At 40.8% G+C, this 27,345-nt stretch overlaps 1 protein-coding gene across 12 annotated transcripts in view; it reads left to right on the forward strand.

Annotated features, from left to right (window-relative positions):
* The window catches only part of NEDD4L (NEDD4 like E3 ubiquitin protein ligase), a 945,521-nt gene that overhangs the window by 802,132 nt on the left and 116,044 nt on the right, over window positions 1-27,345 (forward strand). For all 12 annotated transcript variants that reach the window (XM_069220149.1, XM_069220140.1, XM_069220132.1 and 9 more), the window contains 6 exons: window positions 1,464-1,518; window positions 3,387-3,445; window positions 6,912-6,977; window positions 11,853-12,082; window positions 18,485-18,606; window positions 25,875-25,945. In XM_069220149.1, the coding sequence (XP_069076250.1) occupies window positions 1,464-1,518; window positions 3,387-3,445; window positions 6,912-6,977; window positions 11,853-12,082; window positions 18,485-18,606; window positions 25,875-25,945 (603 nt within the window). The remainder of the gene's footprint in view (window positions 1-1,463; window positions 1,519-3,386; window positions 3,446-6,911; window positions 6,978-11,852; window positions 12,083-18,484; window positions 18,607-25,874; window positions 25,946-27,345) is intronic.

A 27,345-nucleotide genomic window follows, 5' to 3' on the forward strand; every position in this document is an offset into this window, starting at 1 on the left:
GAGCTCTTGAGAGAGGTGGAGATCAGAAGCCTCTGGTCTCCAGTGGAGGGCCTGCTCCACATTAACTTTCTGGAGCTACACGCCATTTACAAACATGACCAGAGCCAGTCCTTTTTCTCTTGACAAATATGTGCCTACAGGGAGAGGCTTCTTTCTGTTCCCCAAGATGTTTCTTTCCCTTAAGTCCTTTGTTCTTTTTCCTGTCTTTGTTTCCTACTAGGGAAGCAAATAATCACACATCCAGTGTGCTTCATGTCTCCCTGCCAATACCTAGTGCTAGTTAGCAATATCTAAGCTAAGGATTTTAATTCTTTAACCTTATGAGAGCCATTGACTTGTAGCAGGTTTAACAAATGACTGACAGATGTTGACACATTACGCCGATTTATGAATGTAGGGTTAATTATAATCCGGTAGTGTCCGCTATTTGAGTTTTATTTTTTTTATTCTTGTCAGACGCCCTGAATAAAGTAGAACTTGGGCTTGCCTCTGGACATTTTTTTTTTTAATATGTGTGCTTGTGATATATTCCCAGCGTATGAGAGAAAGAACTCCCTTGTTTGGTTGAGACCGTCCTAACAAAACAAAACAATGTAAATCATGCTATGATGGAGCATGCCACAACATTTGAGGATTTTTTAATTTTAAGAGCAAAGGGAGCCTTTGTAAAAGTCAGAAAACTCTCCTAGAACCTCCCCTATTTTCTTGATCTCCAGAAAATGATTCATACGTGATTCGCTGGCCCCTTTCTATGGAAAAGGGGGGAAGGGGCTTTCAATTTGCCAGATACATTTAGACTGTTTAAAATAACTCAATCGAGGAAACTTGTCAACTTCATCTAGTTCTGACTGATAATAGATCTGGTTGGGGGTCTCTCAAAGATGGTATTTAAACATTTGGTGCCTTTTTAATGCTGTAAAAAGTATTGTGGTATTCTATACCTGGTCTTCTGGTGCATCTTTCCCAAACAATTCTCATACTGGGAGGATAGTAGCAATGGACACCTGCCATATTTTGCAGATCTAAATTAGTAGCTGTGTGTATTCTTGTGTGCTGTAGTTACATAAATGTATCGGTGTAATTGGTGCTCAGCTCTACAAGAAGAGCATACGTAGCTTTGGAGCTCTCCACTTTGAGGAAACGTGGACCTCTTTCAGTGTATCATTGGGAATAGCAGACTGCAGAGCCCCCGGAGACAACTGCACTACGCACGCACTTCAATAATAAATCACGCCACAATTTGTGATTGCATCTAAACGAAATAAAACATTGTCAGGTTTTAAGTGGGAATGTAGCACATCATAGATACTTGACATATGTTGTAACGGCCTTTCAGACAAACAGGCAAGCAGAAATATCATTCTATCTGCATATGTCACTTAAGTTTGGGCCCAGTATCTAAAAGCTACCCTCCCGCTTTAGAGCCGTTTTCCACTGATATTTCTTATTTTTTCTTCTTTCAGCCTGGTTGGGAGGAAAGAATACATCTGGATGGTAGAACCTTCTATATTGACCACAGTAAGTAAGAGCCAAGACTACTCAACCATGGGTGTTGCTTGAAAGTGAGTCATTAAGTGCTAAGGTGAAAGCATTATAATTCTACTCTTCGTTTAGGAAGCCCAGTGTTGATAAGTGGCGACTTTGGTACCAGAGACTTAGTTCCCTCCTACGGTACTGTATCATCACTTCCAGAGAACGTGTGTAATTAGCTCCTCTGGCTTTCCCTTTATTTGATTTTTGAACTTTCGAAGCATTAACATTAATTGTGGTGTTTTTTTTTTTTTTTGATTGTGTATAGTTTGAGTCATTTTATTCGTTGATGACCCCATGACTGACTTACATTACAGATCTTGAAGTGCACTCTGGGAATAGAGAATAAGATTGGAAATGCTGTTTTTAGCCACAAGTCCACGTTTAAATGGGTGGGAAAAATGAACTGAAATGAGGGATTTGTTCTCATTAGCCATTGAAAGTCTTGTGGCAAAAGGACCTTTCTGACCTTACTTTCTGTTTGTGGCATGATCTTTGTTCACGTAGCTTATTAATGATTGTTCACTTTTGCTACTGCAGTCAAGGGGTGTTTGTGGTAGATTTGTCTGCACACGTGTGTATGCCACGGATTTGGTTTATTTTGAAGAGAATCACTTTAATTTGACTAGGTTGAGCTCATAGTCAAAGAAGTAGCACCCTAGATGTAAGCTCCAAAATATCTGCTGGAGTGTAAGTCACATCGAAGCGCCTTATTAGTGAACATTTTCTCTGGATTGAAGGTTGTCCACACTGTGTTGGCCACATGTAATCCCTATTGTTGCAGAATAATACTTTAAACAAAAATACATTGGATAATAAATATTATTACATAGTCAGAGCGGTGCATGCCTTCTGACAGTGCCAAATGCCACCTAACAGATCTGTAAATCTGACAGTCATTGGCAATGGGCATTGTTCACAAGAATAGTCAATTTAATAATTTGGATAGTTTGAAGAGTATGAACCCCATTTGTATTCTGCAACTTCCACTGTGGTTTACAATTGTGTTGCAATTTGGACAGTTTTTTTTCCTTTATTTCTTTGGTAAGTATTCTGTGAGGGTAAATATGGGAGGTTAAGGTAAAGTATAAGTCTGCGCATCCTGAAAGTGACAATTGAAAGTAGATACTTGTGAAGAGAGGTGACGAGTGGGGTGGCTTCAATTGGCGAAAGCAAAATTGGCAATAGAGGAACTGTGCACTATGTTAACTACTACAAAATAACATTGGATTTTATGCATGTTTAGCAAGCATACTGCTGACAGATGTTGGAGAGTGTTTGAGTACTCATGTCTCTCAATGTCTCTAATTGCTGACGGGGAGGATGTGAGAGCAGTCATTGGCTAATGGAGGGTTTCAGGGTACTCATGGGTCTCTTTTCATAGTCCTTGAAGCAGGGTTTTAGAGTACCTATACCTTAATTACCCTTCTTACACGTTTCACTTACTCAGTCCAATATATGTGCAGCCTATGCCCTCTCACATTTGGCCTACCTCAGCAAGCAGACTCAAATATCGATCTATACATATTGGTTTATGTATATTTTGTTTGTGAGTGCTTTTTTCTACTGATACAGTTGTTGAGTGCTTTGGATGACTGGATAATGATGCATGTGTGAAAATCAAGGATGTTATAGGACGTGCTTGCACTCCATCAATATGTGAAATTGACCCTATTTCACTATATGTGCATGGAGGACGATGCAGAATGTGAACATGGCCCTATATTGCATTCATCAGTTGAAACATGAAACAGACATTTATGTGGTTTTGTGTGCTATACTCTGCTCTTTAATATTAAATGGAAATGAGTGTTGATAACAGAAAAGTAATGCAAAATATTTTGGTTCTATTACAGATACCAAAATCACTCAATGGGAAGATCCAAGATTGCAGAATCCTGCCATTACTGGTCCGGTAAGTAAACAGGATGTTGAAATGTGAAGCTCATTTTAACATTTATTTTATTTATTGTGGTGTTCCTCAACAGGTACGGTGGTAAAATTCTGTTACAAGCTATCCCACCACTGTAAACCCTTTTACTTTACCCTGTGCTAACTTGGGAACCTAAAATGCAATTTGGCAAGTCTACAAGTAAAGATGGCGATCTCAAGTCATTTTTTTTGTCCAGAACTCTAGCAGACGTTTCTTTTTTTGCCCACCTATGAGATCTGAGACCTTTCGATTATTTCTGTTAGAATACCGATAACTTTATTACTAGTAGAGATTGATAATGTTAAATATTTACATGATACACTTTCTCCCAATACCTCGATTGAAAAAGGAACCAAACAGAGCGGTTTCTTCTCTCTATAGCTGTTAATTACCTAGGCCTTGCGGGAGTTGGATGCATATAAGGAATTTAATGAGTTTCTAAAGTCATCCTGTTTGCTGACGACAAGGAATTACTAGCTAATGCGAAGTTGTGACCAGTGCTGCTGTTTATCATAAGTGAGTTCGGGGGCCGGGGGCGGGAGGACTTATCAAATTAATTGGAACATTTCCAGAAATCTAAGCATGAATAGGCAGGCTTTCAGGACACTCACTGGACATATGGGATATGATGATAGCGCAGACCTCCCAATCATGTAGGCCTGTTGCTTACATTAACCGTATGTCCTCTTTTTAAGCAAATCAAAGTGAACATGGACAGGTGAAAAGCCTTAAATTCAGACATTTGGGATTGAAATTAATTTATTCAAAGTTAATGTATGTTACATAATTATATACGTACTAACATGGCCATCTTACAGTTCCTAAAAAGTACTTTTTTAGACAATGACAGGCCTATTGATTACTTTTCATGACAAAGACCGAAGATGCAGGAACATTCAGATTGCACACATTTGATAACTGATTGTATTTTTGCACAAACTACGGTTCTCCTTAACACATTAGGAGAAAAAACACCAAGATGGGTGACACTAGTGAGAGATCTCTACAGGCGCTGTTCTTCATTCAAAAAAATATGGATTAAGATTGTTTTGTTGAGGAACTGATTTAAAAAAAACTGCATATCTGAAGAGAACAGTACAGAAAGAGGACCAATGTTTGGAAATGTGCAGCCTGGCTAACATTGAGGACTCCCCCTAAGGGAGAGGAATAAGGAGGGATAGTTTACTGTTATATGGTTTTGTTTGCCTAGTCCACAAGTTAACTCACTTCTGGTGATACAAGCTAATATAGGAGATAATCTCCGCTAAATGTTTTTATATGATCTTTGGTATGCAGGAATTGAGTTTTTTAAGTGGATTTTAGAAGTACAAAGAGTATTTGAATGTGCTAGTGTTCGTTCATTTGACTGTCTAACATTTACGTAGATTAGCTTTGTTTAAATTTGTACACTCTTGTGCAGCAATTTTCTTTTTAATTGCTCAGTTGTTTTACTACATACTATCGCTTGAGTAATGCATATGACTTTGTTAAAAAAAAAAAGTAAGAAAAACAGTACAAAAATCGCCAGTAAAGTGAGAAACTGCTGGGTGACTCTTCCTTATTGTCATCAGTGATATTTTCTCCGTGGGAAATAAAGCCACCCTTAAATTCATAAGTATTTAATAATTTACCTTGGACTTTTATTAAACATTTATAATATATGTTGTACCTTACTCAGCCGGCAGAAGCCTTCTTCTTTTTCCATCATCTGGTAATAGTGGTTCTTGTCACAACTAGCCGGTGCAATACTGGAAAATGTGTATTCACTTATAAGTGCAAGTTGTTACTTCCACCATTCAATATTTCCAAGACTGCCGGATTTTAGGCAGACACCTGTACTATCTCTCTGTTTCTCCAGAACAGATTGAGACAGAGAGGATAGACACTGAACTATTGAAAGGATACTTATATTCCAGAAATTACAAGACAGCAAGCTGTTTCGCACAATTATGTACATGTATGTGCCAAGCAATAACCACCCTTCCTCACAGAAATGCACTAACTCAAACATTGAACTAAGGAGGCAACAATTAGGTCCTTGAGACAACAGCATTACTTACTAGCTTGATCATGCAAATAGTAATAGGCACTGCACCACATGACAGGACTCACAATTAAATTTAAAAATGTTACCCAAGTAGTGAATTTGCTTATGTGCCTGGAAATAGTGTGTATCAACACTCTGAACCTCCCTTGAAATAGTCTTACACTCTGCAAAACAATGCAAACATAAAGGCCGAGCCTTTGATCGAGTAATTAGTTAGCTAAGGAGCCTTCTTGTGAGCAGTAGCCAAAATACAAAACACCTTTTTACTTCAAACACCCATGCATCTTATTTGCAACACTTATGGTGATATATTGTCGTAGCAGAGATTTTCACAAGTGATGCAACTAATGCAAGCATTTAAAACACTCACAATACACACGTGTGTTGACATTGTTTGGGAGTCGGCTTGTAAAGTGTCTGCCTAAAATTAACTTGTTGATGCTCCATTTTTTCCATGTAGAAATTTATCAAACTAAATTTATATGAATTTCTACACTTCACAGAAAATTACAATTGAATTAATCTTGGATATATTTTAAACTTTACCTCTGCAGCATGTCGATGTTAAACTAAATGGATTTTAGTTGTAGATATAGTTGCATTCACTATTTAAACGACTAAGGGTTATGATTTAGAGGTTCGCAGACAGATGCAGTAGAGTACCCTGCCCACTGTACCTTTGGTCCACCTCCCTAATTTAGAGAGATGGGCAAACCTTTAGCATTGTGTCGACAGAGCTCCCATGGGCTCCCTTGTCAGAATACTTTCTCCGATGAAGTAGGGGACCTTCAGAGGAAGGGAATTACACTGGCCACCCTTTTTAAGGTGTAATGTTTTTCCCCAGTCCATCACTGCCAGGAAAAAAACTGGCAATGAGGGACAGAAAAAAATACACTATTGACTCCCACACATTGGGAGCTTGTGTTTTAAAAACAAATAAAAAATTTGATTGGTGGTCAAAAGTGACGGTGGCCAAATGCTGCGGCAGCTGTACTTATAGTACATTGAAAGGAATCAACATGTTTGGTGGTTCCTTTCAATGTGCAGAAATGACCATAGTGCCTGCGGTCATCTCTAAATGTGGCAGCCTAGTACCAGCAGCATGGCAGTGGTAATGTCCTCTGCCATACCAACGAACACTACTCCATCTGCCAAAAGCTCAGAATTGGGGCCTAAGCGTGACGCAGAAGAAAGTTGAGTCAGTGGGTCGTTCTTTCCAAGCTGATCATAACATACAATGTTTCACCCTAGGCTGTTACTCTGCGCATTAGTAATTTTATGCTCATTATCACTTATGCATGAATTTTAGGTTTTCAAAGGCTTCTAAATTTATATTTTATGTAGAAAAATAATTATGCAATATCAATTTTCTTGTACTAACTTGCACTTTATCTTCCACAGGCTGTACCCTACTCCCGAGAATTTAAACAGAAATATGACTACTTCAGGAAGAAATTAAAGAAACCTGTGAGTAAATATTTTAATATCCTTTGGCTGATTTTTGGTTTCTCCATGGGCAAGAAGAAATAAAAATATGATGGTAAAGGGTAGGTTCTGACCGAATCAAATTCAATATCAAAATTGGCCATATCTATTTTGTAGTACATGCAAACAGATCCGGACTGGTCATTTGAAACTAAGTGCATTTCCCCAGGGTATGGAGCCATAGGAGCCCGTTTTGTGCAAAGAGACTCAAGCTACTTGGGTAGTTTTGCAGCTTGCACAGCAGGTGAGAGGAGGCGCGGGCCCATAGACTGACTTGGGCTGGTTTAAACATTCTTGCCAGGATTGCTTTCTGTTCCCAGTTAGGCCCTGCTTCAATACCGGAAACCAAAGGATTTCATACATGGGGTCACTCCTGGCGTCTTGGATGGAGGCAATTCGGACCACCACAAAGGTTCAGTTCTGTGTTGCTTGCTGTCTGAAATTGCTTTACATGTTTAGGAAATGGAATCATGATTGGGGGCTACAATAGTTTATTGATAGTGCTAAATATTCCCCATGTGCAGGGGCCAACCATATGAATGACTTGTGCCATCATCATCCTCCAGGAGTGTATGCTTTCCTGGGGCCTGCTTTCACTTCATTTCCCTTTGCTATTTAGTGGGAATAGGTATGTTCTTTGCAGGTTTTCTCGATAGCAATTCTTCATCTCAGTGCACTGCACATACTTACTGGCACATAAATATAACTTGTTCCACAAGCAAAAGGCTATGGCCTTTGATGATTTAATGCATGGTATGTTGAGGACTGTATACATTCTCGCCTTACATCCGCCAATATTACCAGCCAGGTATATCCTTTCGGTTTCACAGTACCTTGCTTTGATTTGACCCTTCATGGTGAGTGTCTTTTCAAAGAGTTTTCATATCCTGCTCATGACCGAGCACCCCATCTCCTGTTTCATGAAAAAGAGCCAACATAAAAAAATGTGTAATAATTGTAAGAGAGGAGCAGCAAAGCCTGCTTCCATCACTACCAGACCTGCTTGCTCAAGTGACCAGCCACGCTTGAACCTGTGGATTCTTGAATCAACAGTACTGGCTGTAGAACCTGATAGGTCATTGCTCATTTTAAATTGAGTGTCAGTGGTGCCCGACATTGCCCTCTGCACCCTACAGCTGTGAATTCAACTTTCTCCTTGACTGCTTAGTCCTGCCATTTGGATGATTCCCGAGCCGGGACTGTTCCTATTGCAGAATGATCGAGTCTGATGTGGAAGTGGCTGGATCCAAACTGAGGTGGCCTGGTGGACAGGAGGAGGATGGAACGATCCCGCGACCGATTGCCAGTGGTTTGACTTGTAGCAGGCATTCCACCCATCATCTTTTGCATGTCTCACACGGTCACAAATGTACTTTTGAGTCTAGCGTTTTTTGTATCATAACATAGAAGATCTCCAATGCTTACAAAGTGATTTTCAGCAGATGGCAAACACTTTGCTGTGATTGGGGGGAATGTAGTAAGTGTAGTTACTACAATAAGGAGGAGTAATGCTAAGAAAAGGGTGAAAATATCAATTGTAACTCAAAGTTGAATATTGGGTTGCAGTCACTGTGTTTAATTTGGATTTTGGCTCCCCAAGTGCCTCCTAGTTGTTTGCACATATAACTGGAAGCAGATTATGTGTAATCTCATTTTCTGATCGGAAGTGAAATTAGGAATCGTGATCAAAACGTAGCACATGGAAAAAAATAGTTGAATTAGTCCATGCTAAGAGTCCAGGATCAATGTGTATTACCATGAATTACCGAAAGTGGTATTCTGTACCTATGATATAGGTCCTAGCCTCTCACTGAATGCACCAAAGCTGTCACTAGAATATAAAGATGCTTTCCACAGCTAACCAGTCACAGCGAATTGTAACCCCTGACCCAGTGTCCTAAAACCAAGGGTATCCATTGAAGATATCGGCTTGAAATCAGACGCCCGAACAAAACAGAGTGAACTTCCAGTTTCTGTTGTTTCCCCCCTCGGGCTTGTGCTTAAACGTGCACTTTTGTGCCAGGAGTCTTTCACCCAGGAGCAGCCTATTCTTTGAAGAGGGTTCTGCTGTTTTTCTTCAGCTTCTTCTAGAATCTGGTATCGGGTGATTCTGTGTGCAGGAATTCTGTGCATCAGAGCCCTCTTTTACGCGGCAGAGTCCCTGCGGAAGGAATGAAAAAGCGAGTCAGTGTGATTGAGGCGGTTTCCCTGGGTCTCAGATACTGTCCACTAACTGTGTTTCAACATTCGTTCTGCATAAGTCCCAGTTGGCGCTTTTGTCTCAGCCCTGAAACGTGTAGGCCACCCTTGTAATCTGGGACTACTAAACATTAATATTAGCTTATTTCAGCTCTCACCGCCAGCACTCACTTTTTTTGCAAAATGGATGATAACCTTTTCAAAGTGACTTATACTGGTTAATTATCACTTTTGAGGCACTTTGAAACTTCACAAGAGCTAAGGATTTTATTTTGGATAATCTAATTTTGAAATATGCATAACTACCCACTTTTGCGCGCCCTACAACGTGTATTACAGGCAGTTACCAATAAACACACACACACGGTGTTCTTATGATGATGTCTGTTTGTTACATAGTATATACTTTCATTTGTATTTTTCGGGAGAACTGGTTTTGCCCTCTGCCTTTCCGAATACAATAAATAGGACTGTGTCTTACAGTTACTGAATTTTCTCATTGGATTCCTACGCACAATTAGTCCATTACATAGGCCCCTTTGACCTCACTTCTATTTACCTTTAATCACAAAAGCTGTAGAGCTTTGGACTCTACTGTGCAGAAACCAAATGCAGGATATTCTGCACAGTTATTTTTGTAAAAATTTGGGACCCTTTACTTTTGTCTTAATTTAATACGTGTCTTATAAGATGTAAACTATGCAGATACTTCAATTCCTTTGTCAGGGAGACCTTGGAAAATACTTTCTGCTCTATGTGGATAAGGCCTGTTCCTCTAACTCAGTTTAAGGTCTGTTCCAGGGTCTTGTCCCAAAAAGAAAATAGACCAGGGCAAGGCTTTGAACTGATGAAATAGGAAGCTACCATTGGGACTTTGACATAGAAATGTAATATGCATCTAGACTTGGTATCACCAACATCATTGGCTATCTACCTATTCCTTTATGTTGAATTTTATGGCATTTTAACCTGACTTCTTATGTAGCCAAGCCACCCTCAGTAAATGTTCCAGCTGTATACTCCCAGCAAACTTCTTTAATGTTGTAGAAATCCACTTGGCCATCTCCGCGCAGCACACGGCTTTCACTCACTTACGCACCAAAGATCTGTTGTGGTGGGGGGGGGGGGTGCATGTGTCTGTTGAATGCACATGTTGATCATAAAGCCTTTTTCCTGCACCCTGCAGTCAGTTGAATCAGTAAGTGTATAATATTGTTATTGGGAGTTTTACCCCGGCTCTCCCGTTTTATTTGCCCCTTCTTAAAGGCTCAGCTAATCGAACTTTCAAATGTACAAGTGAATTGGCTGTGATTCAGGATGCTAATTTTATTGAGCCGGAACTCCAGGCACAATGGTGATTGAATACTGTTTTAGCCACTTGGACCTCACTCTGTTTTTGAGCCCATGACATTCAGCAAAATGAACCTATCTACCTAGAAGACCCATTGCTTGTGGCAGTACTACAGCTTGTAGGCTGACTGAGCTCCATTCTCCATCTGCTGTGTAGCCCCTGGCAGGGTAATGGTTCTGTCCAATCCCATTCTCACTCCCAAAGCAGTAAGCCTTCAGTAAGTGCCTGGAGATGCTTTTACCTGGCTGCCAAGGCTTCATGCCGCTAGGATAGGATAGGAGCCACTGTACCACTCTTATATGGGGCGGATTGGGAAGGCCTACTTGGAAGTGATACAGGATCCCATAAAGTCACGTAGCCTTTTCTCGTCTTGGGCGAGAATGGTCCTGATAGGTAGCCTTGCAAGACGACTGCTGCATCTGTTACATATAATTTTTATTGTTTAAAAAATGCTATCACATTATAAAGTACAGTGCACCAGTATGGTAGTAAAAACTTTTCAGTACAGTAGGTAAACTTCTGGTCCATATGGTACATAGCCAAGGCGACCGTTGCATCGTGAAGGGCCTATTTAGCCAGAAGGTTCTTCTTTTCTGAAGACATGAATGCTCATTTTGTTGTTGCCAAGATAGCTGTTTATTTCCTGGGACATGTTTCTGTACATGTATGATGCATGGTAGCCATGAAGAGCACCTGCCAAGCTACTTCAGGACACTTCAGTTGTACGTATCATCAGGGGAATCCACTAAGCACAGTCAAAAATACTTGTAAGTCTTCATAGTGCATTCATGACTTTGAGTCTGATTTAGAGTCTGGCAGATGGGTTACTCTGTCACAAACAATATCCTGTCCTCCTTACTACAAGTGCTATAAGATATAATGGTGCTGTAATACGGCAAATGGAATATCGGTCACGTTTGTGATGGAATAACTCGTCCTCCAAACTCTAAATCATGCTTTGTTTTCAGATGGACTCCGAGCATTTTACAGAACTGTATTTGTTTTATCATTGTGTTGATGTGTGCATTATTTAGTTTACTTCAAGATGCAGATAGTGATGCAAGCCACGATTCAGAATCTGCACCTTCCCTGATGTTGCGGTTTTTGAAGTGATTGCCCCATGGAGAAGATAGGTAGCACAGGCCTCCGGCCTGCCTTGATTTGTTGTTTAGATCCAGCAGTAATTGCTATTTATTCCAAACTCCTCTGAGGCCTCGCTGTTGTCTAACTGCAGTCAGAATCAATACTGTTCAATGCAAAGTATGCCAAACACACTAAAATGCTGACTGTGCAGTGTTCTCTTCCAGGCTGACATACCCAACAGGTTTGAAATGAAACTCCACAGGAATAACATCTTTGAGGAGTCCTACAGGCGGATCATGTCTGTGAAGCGACCCGATGTCCTAAAGGCCAGGCTCTGGATTGAGTTCGAGTCTGAGAAAGGACTGGACTATGGCGGCGTTGCCAGGGAATGGTTCTTCCTTTTATCCAAGGAGATGTTCAATCCTTACTATGGCCTCTTTGAATATTCTGCCACGTACGTATACTAAATTGTTCCCATTTCTCCCCAAAGTGAGCCCTATAGAGCCATTTTTTGCCTCTTTCAAACGCACCAAACTGTTGACAATATGATATAACAACTTTTTGTTCTTTTGTAAAAGCTGTTATTTACGTACATAATACATGGGCATTTGCAATTCCTGTCTTAATTTCCTTATCACAGGCAAGCGGTGACGTCTCTAGTCACCTGTAATGATAGAATGACATAGCTGCTCAGTTGTAATAAGCTACTACAGGTGAGTTGTGATGTCATAATGTCAGCTGCTAGAGCCAGGAACCAACATGTGATGGCATGATATATGCTGCTAGAGCCAGGAGCCTCGAAGAATGTCAGGAGACACAGCATAATTACAGCTGCAGCTCAAACAATGAAAGTGAGCCCTGACTTTTTGTTTCTTCTGATATATTTTCTAAAATAAACAGTGATCAGCAGAAAGGATAGATTTATAGCCACATGTTTATTTTTTGCATGCTAATGGTCATTCTAGGAATCTCTCTGCATGTTACTATTCTATTCAAACTTCTAAAGAGCATGGCTGCCCGAAGGCCCCCAAGCGCTATTGAGCCATAGAATTGCACTTAAGGTGACAGAAGACCAGAAGAAAAGGTCTCAGTAGGAAAAGAACCAGGATTTAAGCTGTTTTTTAAACAATTTCTCCTTGTCAAGGCTTCTTAATTCTAAGGGCAGTGAGTTCTAAAGTTTAGGGATGAGATGGGGCAAGGGGTTTTCCTCCCATCTGGATCAATGAATTTGAGGCACCTTCAGGAGTCAGGCAGAAGAAGATCGTAGTGCCCTGCTAGGGATGTATGGGACCAATAGTGCCCTAATCAAGGAGGGTATTTTGGAGTGAAGTCCTCTTTCAGCTATAGATAATGCTTTGAATGTTATCCTTTCCTCAATAGGGAACGAATGGAGGGAGGGCCAAGACAGTTTTAGCCGAGGCGTGTTTTGGGACATTGAGTAGCATCCTTGCAGCCGAGTTTTGAACAACCTAGTGTCTCTTGGTGGTTACATATTTTGGGAACCTACACCTAGGTTCTTCCCATAATCCAGGCGAGAGGGAACTAGGGACTGGCCCACAATTCTTCTGAAGGAGATGGGTAATAAATCTAAGATTTTTTGTAGAGTTCTAAGGATGTCAAAGTTGCCACGAGTTTTTTTTGCTTGTGCATTCTTATAGATGGAGTCTGTCAAACCACATTCCAAAGCATTTTATGGGGAAGAAGGGATTGGCGAATTGCCCAGTCACTCTGGGCATTCTAGAGAAGGTTGAGGGTCGGGTCTGTTCCCCAGGATCGCAAATTCTGTCTTTTCCCCATTTAGCTTAAGACAGCAGTTTGCCATCCACCTAGCTACTTCTTCTAAACAAGGAGACAGATGCTGGTATTGTGGTCCTTTTCCAGGTCTAGAGGAGACAACCAGTTGTTTATCATCGGCATAGGAGACAATGGACAGCCCAGATTCCTGAACAATGTCAGCTAGCAGGTACATATAGAGATTAAGAAGTGTGGGGGTGAAGGCGGAGCCCTGTGGTATCCAGCACTTCAGGGAAAAGATATCCAAGTAATATGCGTTCTCGCAGATTTGAAATGACCTGTCTTTTAAGAAGGGATGAGCCGCTCAAGGGCATCTTTTTTTTAATCCGACTTCACTAATTCTTTGTATGAGTATTTCATGGTCTGCTGTATCAGAAGTCACACTCGGGTCAAGGAGAATGATGGTGGTGAGCCTTCCTTGTCCAGCATCCTTTTAAGCTCCTCCGTAATGGTTAAGAGGACGGTTTCCATGCTATGTTGTTGGCAGAATCCCATCTGTGTGGGGTGATGGAGAGAGTTTTGTTTAAGAAATAGGGAAAGGCTTTGATTAAAATGTTTTCCCAAATCTTTCTTTTAGCCGGAAGCAGAGATTAGTATAATTCCCTTGGTATGAGGGGTCAAGACTGCTTTTTTTGGTTTTTTTTTTTAAATAATGGTTCAACAACGGCATGTTTCCATGCCGGGGGGACCAGTCCAGTAGTGAGAGATTTATTTAGGAGGTCTAGTAGTGCAGGAAAGATTTAGCTCATTGAAGGAGTATGTGGTGCGATGCAGGGTCCAAAGGGGATCCTGATTTCAGTTTCCTGAAAAGTGTTTGGAGTAGTTCACTGGAAATGACGGGGGTGGAGGGGTTCAATTTCATATGGAGGGTGTGTTTGAAAAATATCTCTGAGGTGAAATTGGTGACGTTTTTAGTGTCCTGTAATGTGCAGCATAAACCAATTTTTTTAATTATTTTTAAGAATGCTGCAAGTTTATTGTACTGTGCTATTGTGGGGTCTGGGAGATTGTTCATCGACTTGGTGTGGCAAGGGATCTCGCAATTTGGAATAGTTCCCTTGGGGGAGTTTGCTACCTTGTCAATTTTGGCTTCATAGTATGAAGCTTGGGGCTTTTTAATCGCAAGGTGCTAGATTGCATGCGGGTAGGAAGTTTTATTTCTTGATTTCTTCTTAACTTTTCCTCCATTTCCTTATTAGGTTTTTGCATTCTTTTTTCAAAGATAGTAGATGAGCTTTAAGCCAAGGGAGGATTGTTCTTTGTGGCCTGTTTTAATCAAGCATTATTTGAATCTTACTTGCATTAAACTGATTCTAAAACCTTGTAACATTTACTAACTGCCTTTTGATATTTTTACAAACATTTTGTCTCTGTTGTATGAAAACACAAGACATCAAGGATTTAAGAGATTTGTGGGAAGGGTGAGGGTTTGACCATGTAAGGATTAAAATGCCCCCTGCCATACACTATTAGCTATTTTAGGTTACCACAGGGTTAAATGCCTTATAAAGGAACATTTCCTCTGGCCTTGTTACTCGGTATGGGCACAGAACTTCTCAGTGACTTGCACTATCCTTCTAATGTACAGCAGGCGCGACCTTATCCTTTATATATTGCCTAAACAGCCATAGGTTCCATAGACCGCTCTGAAGAGAATTCCCTGAAACAGTCCAGTGTCGACACAGTTGTATGTCAAAACATCAACAGCTACTAGAATGTCATGGCAAAAATATTGAGAACCAAAATATCAAGAAAATAAGTGCATATAGGTATGTATCGATTTACTATTCTAAACTCTACATACCTAGAATATTGACCTCATATGTACTTGTATATACGTACCATCTCTGTGTTTGTGTCAGTGATATTTTTAGCATACTATTATGGTGGTACAATTTTGTCTATGGTATTAAGGTGGAGTCCAGTCTAGCACTACACCTGTGAGTATTATTTATCCACAGCAGCAAATCATGTATGCTTTTAGGCCTGGATGGGCCGTAGATCCCTTAACCCTTCCAGCCAGAAAGCAGCTTTCTGCTCAGTAGCCCTTCCAGTGTTTTTTGTATGCCCCGTATAGCTAGTCTGGCCTTACTAAAATACGATAAACCACTTGGAGGACAAAGGGCTGCAGTAGCAAACGTAATGCATATTAATGGCTTTGGGCATAATTTAGAGTTTGGTAAACGGGTTACTCCTTCACAATATCACTTACATCCCGTCCATGTTAGACAAAACGACTGCTAAAGACTGGAATAAATGAAGTGATTAGTGAAGTTGTAGGTCAGACTAAGAAGTCTGTAGCTTGTAAAATGGAAAAAAAAGAGACCATGCAGTGCTACCCATGTGTAACTAACTAAACTGCCTCTAATACATTCCTGTTTATCATTTCCCTCTGGCTTCCCGAGATCTTATTGTATGCATCATGCTTCATCCGAACATGCTCATCTCCCTTACACCTCACCATCTACTAACCAACAAACACTTTAGCTGGTATGCCGTTCTATCAATATGTTACGAGACTATATATCTCACCAAACATGATTATTTAGGATCACAATTTTTGTAGCTGCAAACCATTCTGGAGAAACTGCTGTTACTGCATGGTTGCAGGTTTACCCGAGAGAGTTTTGTGGCCAATTTGCAAGGACAGAACTGGGAAGAACTTGCAGGTTTGCAGTAGGGAATAATGTGTGGTTTCAATTTTACTACATAGTACAGCTTCTCGTTTTTCCTGGGTATACAGCCTGATATCTCCTGAGTAAGTTTGCAGAGGTAGTGTCGATACTAAGACTGGGTGCAAGTTTTGCTCAGCTTTTGAACACGACTCAGAATAAGCCCAAAAGTGCTTATTAAACCAGCAGTGCTTCCTGTTCTAACTTCAACGTTAGCGAAAGTGCTGCTGCAGATCCCAGCACAACTTTGCCTAAAGCTGCCTAACAGCTGCCGCTAATTAAACCCTCTGGCAAAAACGCGTGGATAATTAGAAATGTGAGCATCAAACTAAAGTGAAAAACTAAATGCTACCCAGGCTACTTGTAAGTAAAACGGCCGCAGGGTACTTTGAAAGTTATTTGGAATGCATTTCTGGAAAAGGACAAGGTGATATTAATTAAATTATAACATGATTGAATATTCTTGGAAACGTCTTTGACTGCCCCATACGTAGGAATTGGTCTGCAGGAGATTTCGAAAGTGATTAAGACACTATTAAGCCCAAATAACTGAATTATACAGGTTGTTCACACTTACTGTTCTTAAAACGGGCTTCCCAGAATGCTCCCATCTTTAATTAAGGCATTATAAACTTCATTGAAGAAAACGCAAGCTGTTTGTGGGTAGCATTTAGCAGATGTAAACCCGGGATGCACAGTTGCCCTTTTAACTTCCTAGAGCAATGCAGGTGGCTTCCTCATTCTCAGCACTTGGTACTGGCCCTAACTTGGAAGGTTGATTTTCTTGTTGCAGACACTTCCTTGCCCAGAGGTAGCGAACTTCAAGCACCATCACTGGATGAAACTTATTTTTAAGTATACAAATTAGTCTGATGTGCACTTAAACAATTTCTTCCAAAGGTAATTTTATATTTTCACCTGACAATTAAACAATTGACCTTTCAACATTCTTTCAAACCCCTGCAAACAGAGCCGAACGCGCACTCAAACATGTACTTGAGTGGCAGAGCTAAACCCTTATGCGAAACAAAACATGTTTTCTTTGCACACGCGCTAGTGGGTCAACCTATTTCCAAGTCCAGATGGGTTGTGTGATTCAGATTTGCTATGCATGTACAAACACTGAGCCCACGGACATTCCACCGGCTCAGCCCACACAAAGGAAAGGTGCCATAATGCCTTTCTTAGGCAACATACCACTGGTGCGTTTTTCTAAGGCAACCACGTGTCCTTCTGCCCCCACATTCACAACACATCAGCCTGTTGGCATTCTTTGAGGAGAGAAGTCCAAGTCGCCCAAACAGTTCTTCAAACATTACTCACTGCAAATACCTTTACTTTTCACCTGCCTCCTCCTTAAGGGGATAGGCCACTGCTTTTAAATCTCTGCTCAGCGTGTGATCTCAACAAAACGTGCTGCAAACGCAAAATGTTACTTAATTGCAACGAATTGTTTGCTGCTTGTTGTGTTGTAGACTTGCATTTCGCAATTAAAAGGGTTGCATGATAGTTTTGCTAAGCTGTTTATTTTGAACTTGTCTCCCACAAGCAGACACACCTATTCCAATTATAGCACACTCACTGGAATAGGTGTGTAGAAGTAGAGTCTCCGCGCTGATGCATTGTGGCTACATGAGTCATTCTCAATACCGAAACTCAGTCATTACAGTAAACAAGTTGTAATATTCCAAACCCAACACTAGATTGCAGGATGGTGCACAGCATACGAACATGACACGCGTCAAACCCTTAGTTGCAGGTAAGTAATATTTTACTAATTCTGTACTTAATTTAAATCGCTCTGGGCCAGACTCTTTTTCAACCATTAGCGTGAGCCATTTTAAAACACATCTTGTATCACCGTCCAGGAGTATTTAGCTGTTATAGTTTTTCTGTTGCCTCTTCTTCTATAATGAATGAGTTTATGTCTAAAATCACTCGACAAGCTACCAGGTAGCAGTGAGGATTGCCACAGGAAAAAAATTAAAAATGTTTTCAGTTGCGTCATTTGTCTGCTCTTTAGTCCATTTGGTATACCTTTGTGCACATATAACACACTCTGTATGCACACCATGCAAATATCAAACCTATTGACTTAATCTTGGCTTGTTAACAGGGTGGCTAAAAATCACATAGTTCATTTTAGATGTTACCAAGCACTCTAAAGGCAAGTTTATGCTTTCTTCAGCAAGGAATTTAAAATGACTGGGCATACAAAGATGTTCATTTGAAATTTCCTATTCATTATCCACATTATAATGTCTAAACGACTTTCAAGTGTTAGTTGGCGAACATTACCTCACTGGAGTTAGACAATAGCATACTGACTTGTACAGAGTATTTATGAAGTTTGATTTTATTTCAAATTGTTTGTTATTTCTTTATAAAAGGGACAACTACACCCTCCAGATTAATCCAAATTCAGGGTTGTGCAATGAAGATCACCTTTCATATTTCACCTTTATCGGAAGGATTGCTGGACTGGCAGTATTTCATGGGAAGCTCTTAGACGGTAAGCTGAAAATAGATTGACAATTGCAAATAATGTTACAGGGCTAGGACACTGTTTGGTTTTCCACCATAAACCGTCTTATAGTTATTTTCAAAGATGGTATCTGGTATAATCTGCGTTTATAAGTGTGTAGCTTTTTATATATGCTGTTTAGTCAGTTTACAAGTTCATAATAGATTAGTGGTACGACCCGTTCACACCTCCTATGTGCACATAGGAGGTGGGAACGGGAAACATAGAACACTCCACGTTCACACCTCCTATGTGCACATAGGAGGTGGGAACGGGAAACATAGAACACTCCACGTTTGTGTGTGAGGCCGCCTTAGAATGTTGGATGAAGAGACGAGATACGTACTACACGAGGAGGGAAGCGGCGAGTGGAATCACAATAAAGAACCCGTCCTGAGTCTCTGTTCTTGCTTGGTTCTTTTCATAACATATTGGCGAAGAGTTGCTGTGTAAGGGGGCAGCGTGATTGCCACCCCTTCTGCGTCCCTGCTTCAAGGGCATAACATACAGGCAAAAAAGTGATATCTTTCACTCTCCTTTTACATTAATAAATACATTTTGAATGGAGCAATCTGAGATTGGTTTATAGATGTTTAGATTCTTTCCACATGATACTCCTAGCTACATGATATATATCTATATATCTATAATTTTTTTAAAGATCAATATGAAGCATATTTAAACTAGACCTGGATAGAAAAATGTTTATTGGTAAATAGGTTGGTGTTACTGGTGCTGGTAAGTGAAAGGTGAGACTACAGATTGGATACAATGCACGACTTAATATACATTAATACATCTGACACACCAGTGGGGACGGGATTAATCAATTATTAATTTTTAGTTTGATGAGGTATGTTTTTAAAACAGTAGTGAAAGGGGAGATCTATGAAACTGAGTGAATTGCTGTGTTGAGTGAGTAAGGTCCATGTTAAGACCGAAACTTTGATGTCATGAAGTGAGGTTTGGATGTGGTTAGAAGATTTTAGCATATTGGGTAAAAGCTTCCACAGCAATTAAGTACCCAACACGGATTTTAACCAGAGCATAATCTGTTCATAGTTTTGAAGACTAGGACAAGTAGTTAAGCCATAGCCCTGAATTTGGAAGATAAACATCTATGCTTGTGGTGATGTTGTGAGTTATTGATATGCTTTTGGAGATTATAGAGAGTCTTAGTGGCTAAATGTATTGCCTAATCCACTGGGGAGAATGAATGCTGGTAATGGCGTAATAATAAATTGTCGCAGTAGTCCAGCTTGTTGCGGAATATTGTATAGATTAGAGTTTGGGATTATGGAGGTGGGGTTTAGAGAAGACTTTATTGACTGGTATGTAGCAACATTGTCTGCAGTGGTTATGAAGAACTCTGGGCGCATAATAGGAATGAAAGATAACTGATGGTGTCAGGATAAGGGTACTAGAAGGAAATATGGGGTGTGTGCAAGTGATATAGATGCATTTTCAGCAGGAAAATAGCTAGTTTTCATTTTAGAATATTTTAATTTGATAGAGTGTAGTTCCCACTAGTGTCAGAAGGATGTAACGAAACACCAGATTCAGCGTTCAAGGGTAGAAATAAAGGTTGTTAAAGAAAATATTTGTTTAATCGACATAGAGATCCTATAAGAAACTAGTGGTGGAAATAATGTTACCAACAGATGTTATATATAGCGAGAAAAGAAGCGTGCCTCCTCCTGAATCCTCTGGGACTCAATCAAGTTGATCCGAGTGTGAGAGAGATGAGCATCATGAAGCAGAGAGTTTGACCCCAAAGGTAGGGGGAGAATGAGCTACATGCTTTATCATTGGTACTAACCGCAAGAAAAAAAGGTAGATATTGAGGTTGAGTGATTAACAGTTTGAGAGCAGCAGAGAGGTCTAGGATTCTGAGGATAGACAATAAATTGTTATGGTGGGTTCAGGTAACAATGTAAGCAACATAAGCAGAGGTGATCTCTTTAGGGTGGATGGTTCAGAGGCATGTAGAGGTTCAAGTAGGTTTGTGGAAAGAGAGAAATTAGGTCATAGGGCAAGTATATATCATCACTTTGCACATCATCTTAACATATGATTTCATGAATTTCGTTAGGCAGTGATAAACACAGGGGGGAAAGGGGGAGCATTACATGTTTGACTTACAACCTCCAATGGGGCGATTGCAGCCACACAGGCTACCTCCTCCGAGGGCAGTGCTGCTTACAGCGCGGCCCTGGTGGATTAGGACCGCTGCCACCTCCAGATCTCCTATCCAGGTGGAGCTGGCGGTTCCCTGATGCGCCGACCGCCAGGGTTGTAATGTGGCAGTCGAGCCACAGCATTGGCGGCGGTTCGAACGCATCCGTGAGTCTGGCAGTCTAGTGACCACCAGACTTGTAATGAGGCCCTGAATCTGTGTAAGGCATGCTCTCTGACATTTGCAGTGGGTGATTCTCAATGCATTATAGTACTTGACCTGTGTTTCCAAGTAATAGATAATTCTACTGTCTTTTAAGCCAACTACTGAAGATTTTAGTTGTTCGAAGCTTCTTTACTCTACCTAATCCATTTTTGACAAGTGGAAACAAAACCAAGTCAAGTATATTCCGCCAACTTTGCACTCCATGCTTCTCAATTCACCCTTTTTTCTCCACTGTTCACATCAGTATGGAAATCAAAGGCTAGCGGATTGAGCTGGACACACTAGCTGAGTGTTTTATAAAGGATTAGTTAAATATGTTTTGCCATGGGTCTCTGCAGGTGCTTACTATTGGACCTGACAGCCTAAGGGTGATCTTCCCCCATCGTATTACCTGCCACCTTAATTTTTCTGATCTCACTTTTGCTTTTTGTAGGACTCTGCACACTTTACCACTACTGACCAGTGCTAAAGTGCTTGTGCTTTCTCCCCTAAACATGGTAACATTGGCTCCTATCTAATTGGCATATTTAATTTACCTGTAAGTCCCTAGTAAATTAAATGCTACTAGGGCCTGTAAAATAAATTCTACTAGTGGACCTGCAGCACTGATTGTGCCACCCACATAAGCAGCACCTTAACTATGTCTCAAGCCTTCCATTGCAAGGCCTGTCTCTGCCACCTCAACTTGGCATTTAAAACCCTTTGCCTAGCCTCAAACCCCCTTCTAGTACATATCTCACCCCTAAGGTAGGCCCTATGTGACCTACAGGGCCGGGTGCAGTGTTTGTGAAAGGCATGGCATGTAATGTTAGGTTTTACATGACCTGGTAGCGAAAAACTCCCAAAGGTGTTTTCACTATTGGGAAGCCTGCTCCTCTCATGGGCCAGCCTTGGGGATTCCCTAAAATACTTTAAAGCTTTTATTCCTGATATTGAAGGAGTGGCTAACTCATGTTTCATATCTTTGGAATTGTAATGATAAATCATCTTTATTAGAAGGTTGGATTTGCCACAGCTATTTTAGAAATGCCACTTTTAAAAGTAAGCATTTTTCTGCCCTTACTGCTCTATGTGCCTTACAGCATGTCTCAAATCCATGTCTGGTCTGTGCTGGGTGACAGCGCCGCTTGTGCATTCCATCCAGACAGCCATAAACACAGGACACTCATCTGCATCTGCAGTCATCTGCATATTGATGGATGTTCCTGAGCAAGAAAGGTGGAGGGGCTCACACTTTATTTCAAAGGGTACTGGCCTCACAACACACAAGGTAAAGATGACACCCACAGATAACCTGGCAGATAGGACTGGGCTGAAAGGGAATTGGTGCACTTCAAAACCACTATTTGAAGTCCCCCCCCACTTCATAGGCCATATTTGGGTATAGCTGCTGGAACTCTGACCCCATCAAATCAGACACTCTGGGGCCAGAAACTAAGACTGTCAGAAGAACTGCTGGGCTGCCCAAAGGACTCAGCTGGACTGCTTTCCTGGAAGGACTGCTCTGCTGCTTGTTGCCCTGCTGCGTGTTGTTCTCTGACTCTGCTGGAAGGACTCTACCTTCTCACTAGAGTGATCTCCAATGGCTTACTGGCTTGCCCTCTGTTTTTCCCCGAGGTCTTGGAGACCAGGTGGAACTTTGTCACAGATTAGCGATAGCGAGCGCGGTGTTTCTCTGCAGCCCCTGCGCTGCTTTTCTGAAGTTGTACCTGTCGTGGCGGAGTGTCGCTAGCAATTGCGGAACTTCTCTGCAGCCACCTCGCCTCTCTTCTGAAGTTGTGCCTACTGCCCCGGATCACAGTTAGTAAGCGCAGGCCTCTCCGCACCCCTTGAGCCGATCACCCAAAATTTGTCTATGGTCACAGATTCCTGCCGGCGACTGTGGTGCCTCCTCCCAGCCGCAAGTCCCTCTACAGCTGTGGTGCCTACTGAGCCCAAGTCCCCTGTCGCAAGTGCAGTGCCACTCGCACTCTCTGAAACACTCTGCAGCTGGGACCCTACCTTGTGAACTGTCACTTCAAAAAGGAGTGCGCCCAATTTCCAAAGCACTGCAGGAATAGTTATGCCAGTGAATCTCGATGTGCGCATATCGGATTTGTGCTGTTTTTGTTCTTTATTCATTTAGATAAATAACCTAAATTTTTCTAACTTGGTGTGGAGTCGTTTTTGTCATGCTTCACTGTCTTGCTGTATGAGTTATTTCACAAATTCTTTACACATTGCCTTCTAAGCTAGGCCTGCCTGCTCTTTGCCAAGCTACCCGAAGGTGAGCACAGTATAAATTAGTTTGTGCTGTGACCTGCCCTGATTAGAATTGTGGTCCCTACTTGGCAAGGGTGCAAACCCCAGCCAACTGGAGACTGCTGTTTCTAACCCTTAACTTTTAGCAGGGTCTGTGCCAAAAGAGTTTGTATCAAGCAGGACTCTGGACTTGTTGCAGTGCCCCCAGCAGAAAGAGGCATCCAAGTTCAAAGGAAGTATTCAAAATCATTGGATTCTATTTGGATGACACTGAAAGAGATGCCATTTAGACATCATTAGTCAAAGAAGCAGGCTTATTGTATCATTCCTAGTAGATCATCACTTGTTGTCTGACTCTGGCAAGACTGCAAAAAGATGGCCAGGGAACAGTCACTCTTCTCAAGACAAATACCAATTTGCACTGAGTGTTGTGATTTCCGACGAATTATTCTTGGGTTTCAAGACAGTCTGATGACAAGATGCTGTGTAATCCATCTCCAAACTGACGTTCTTAAATCTACAGGTCTCTTTGAAAACCTAGAAACAAAAACTCTGATTAGGTTTCGGACTAGGATATTCTGTATCACAACAAGCTATTTTCTAGGTATAGCTCATCCCTGGGGATAAAGGATTGTTGCTCTTTGTCCTCAGAAACCAAGTCCAACAATGGTTGGGAGAAATTCTGCAAGCAATTCTTAAAACTGCTGCCAGAGGGAAAAGTTATCTGTGAAGTCAGCATTGTATTAGTGAATATTCTTCAGCTGTGCCTGCTTAGTTTGTACTTAAAGAAGTATGTACCGTTAGCCCTCTCCTAGTTAATATTGAAAGAATGTGATCACCCTGCTGGCAATACAAAATAAAACTGTCCTGTACCTAAGTCCTGCAAGATTCCTTAAACTTTATAATTGTATTTTAGATTTAATTTTAGACCCAAATCTCATCCACTATTCCCAAGCAGTACCACAGGAAATCATTTTATGAAGTATTGACTAGACCAGTGGTTCCCAACCGTTCGACTTGTGTGGACCCCCACTTTATCATTACTGGAACCCAGGGACCACCACTGAATCATTATTGGAATCTGGGGACCCCCCACTCAGTCATTACTGAGAGCTGGCAATCTGTTATTATTTATTTTCTAAGCAGTTGTGGACCCCCTGAGGAGGCTTCATGGAGCCCCAGGGGTCCCCGGACCATAGGTTGGGAACCACTGGACTAGACAAAAAAGTATTTTCATGGAATCTTACCCAGCTTATTTACCCATTTAGGATGATAAATGATCTATTTCTCTTCCACTTTTTCAAGTTGGGACAAGGATTGTTGATGACATGAAGGAGCCACAGAAGTAACCTTAAAAAAAAGGACTTATGGCTCATAAACAGGAAATAGAGGAATTGCATTTCCTGCCAAGCAGCTCGATATCCAAAGCGCTTCCTGCACTACGTAGCTTTTGCTTAAGTGATTGAGAAGGGGATCAGCAGACGATGTGGACCCCTGACACACTTCATGGTTTAGATTGCAGCTGTAAAATCAAAATTATTGGTGGTGGCATGTGTGTCAAGACGAGGGTAGTGGTGGAGAGAACCTTCGAAGTTTCAGGGAAAAAACAAAATACCAAAATGCCATCCAGATGCCTTCGCGACTTGATCCTCCATAGGCTTCTCTTCAGGCTTACGTGGTGCCAGGACTGCATCCATCCCTGGCTCTGATCTGTGATTCGAAACCAGGTGCAAAACAGGGGGAAGTGTATGCCGTGGAAGTCAAGGCAAAGTAAACAATAAGAATAAGGGAACCACATATATTTATTCTGGTATCCTTGTAGGTTGTTCTACATCACATTTTATTTATGAAGTCATTCATTTTAATTACTTCATCAATTTCTTATCGTTATAAGTGAGTCATTGGTGCTTCTAAGTGTAGAGGACCCAGTGAAAGTGAGTATTGTGATAAGCAAATAAAGTGCCGGTGTTATGTACAATATATACAAAAGTGTGGTTAAAAATTGAAAGTGAACTTCCAACAGTCTCCTTCAGTCCAGGAGTCCTGCCATCTGCAGTTAATTATGTCCACTAAGTTCCATGTCTTTTGGTTCGGATGAAAGGATGATTAAACTGATGTGTGTGCAGGGATGCTAACTTTTTGGGGCTCCTTCTGGTCATGTTTGGAGGAGGGAGGGAGTCTTGATTGAAGTTGTTGATGCCATAACTCAGCATGCAGTAGCTTTTGCAAGAATTTCTGGATACAGTCTTGAGCCTGGGAAGCTTCACAACATAAAAAATCTGCAGGTATATTATACACCATAATAAAGAGCGTTACTGAGGGTAAGTAACGTATTATTTTCCTTCTTAATATTTAAAAAGATGACTTTATGACACTACATTTACAAAGTGATGCTTTTTGTTCATTTTGATGTAATTTATTTAGTTTGTTACCAAGTTGCACCTCAGTTATCCCTTTTGGTCCTCCTAGTAGCTAGCTACATTCTGTGATTCAGCAGTCTTACTGAAGACCTCTACTGTTTTATTAGTTTACTTTATAACATTACCTATGGAGGCATGCTTATTGTGACCACCCTGTGGAACGAGTCTGATGCAATCATATGTTACTGTTTTAGGGTTCTTCATCAGGCCCTTTTACAAGATGATGTTGGGGAAGCAAATAACATTAAAAGATATGGAGTCTGTGGTAAGTAAATACCTACTGCCTAGTGGAAGAAGGAAGTTTCTGTTCCAGAAATTCTAAAATGAGTAGTATGCAATTTACAACCCAAGACGCACAAAGGTTGAGAGTGTGCGAAGATTTCAGGTGATTTAGTTTCCAAGTTGTCTTTTTTCAAAGCTTTACTCAAGGCAGTCTTCATGTAGTTTGAAGAAATGTTAACAGATGAGTACTGTCCAATGTGGCCAATGAATGTTACTTGGTGCTCAGACCAAAAGCATGCAATGTAAGTATCACCTTACATTACACTGTTGCTTTCAAAAATTGTCTAACAGTATTTTCTTGCAGAAGTATGTCTTTTTGAAAGACTCTTTCCTGAGATGGATAATTTGATTGTCTTAGAAAATAGTTGAGTGAATGCCTTAGCTTGTATTAGGGTATTAATATTTAGACCCTTTTTCAACTGCAGTACTTTATTCAGCTGTTTCCCCTATGTATGATAATATAATACAGAACTTTTTTGTGGCAATAAAGGTAATGTAGATTAAAACAAGAGCTCATTAAACCTTATTTACTAAAGCAAAATGGAAAAGTCTGCTAAGTTCTTGTCGCCCAAATGTGGTGTTCGAAAGTCAATGTGTCATCTGTCTTGGAGGTTTATTGCCCTGAAGATACAGGTACGTACGGTATACAGCGTCTCTGTGCATCTAATCATGATTTGGTCAGCAGTGGACAGAGAAGCACTATGAAAGAAAAGAATGTGTGTCTCCCTTGCCTGCCACTCGATATATTTTTTTTAATGTATGTACTGTTGTGCTGCCACCATTTCAACTAAGATGCAGATGTTGCTTCTGATTCTTTTACCACCTCCTGGAAGACTTTTCCCACTGAAAAAATGTATTTGAATTTACTTCAAGATCTTGAGTACTTCTGCTATTTCTACTGTTCTTTCTTTCTTGTCTTTAGGGCACACATTTAGATTCTAGATCTTCTTATTATAGACTTCCCTGTTAAAAAAAGAAATCTAATTTTGTTGGCCCAGTTCCGCATCATCAAGAAAAAGGATTCCATAGTGTTGCCAGGTTTGATATCGGGTTGAGCCGCCTTCTGACATAGTCCAGTGGATGGAAGACTCTTTTAGACCAAGCACTTACTTCCTGGGGCTTCTCGCTACTAACTGTTATTCCCCATTGTCTTTCTACAGACTAGTACACAGTATTCCACAGGCAATATCACCTGCTGTGATAGTTCCATACTGAGTTTGTGTGCCAGTAGCTCTCTCCACCATATTAACTTTGTTTATTCATCTGAGCTCACTATATTCTGTAAACATATAAACATTTGACCTCTTAATTGTTAGGTGACCCTCAAAGCCTAATATAATGCTTCGCTTTTGTTTCTGTTACTTAAGTCTGATACAGGCTTCT

Source organism: Pleurodeles waltl, chromosome 1_1 (assembly GCF_031143425.1).
Source record: "Pleurodeles waltl isolate 20211129_DDA chromosome 1_1, aPleWal1.hap1.20221129, whole genome shotgun sequence".
NCBI lineage: Eukaryota > Metazoa > Chordata > Amphibia > Caudata > Salamandridae > Pleurodeles > Pleurodeles waltl.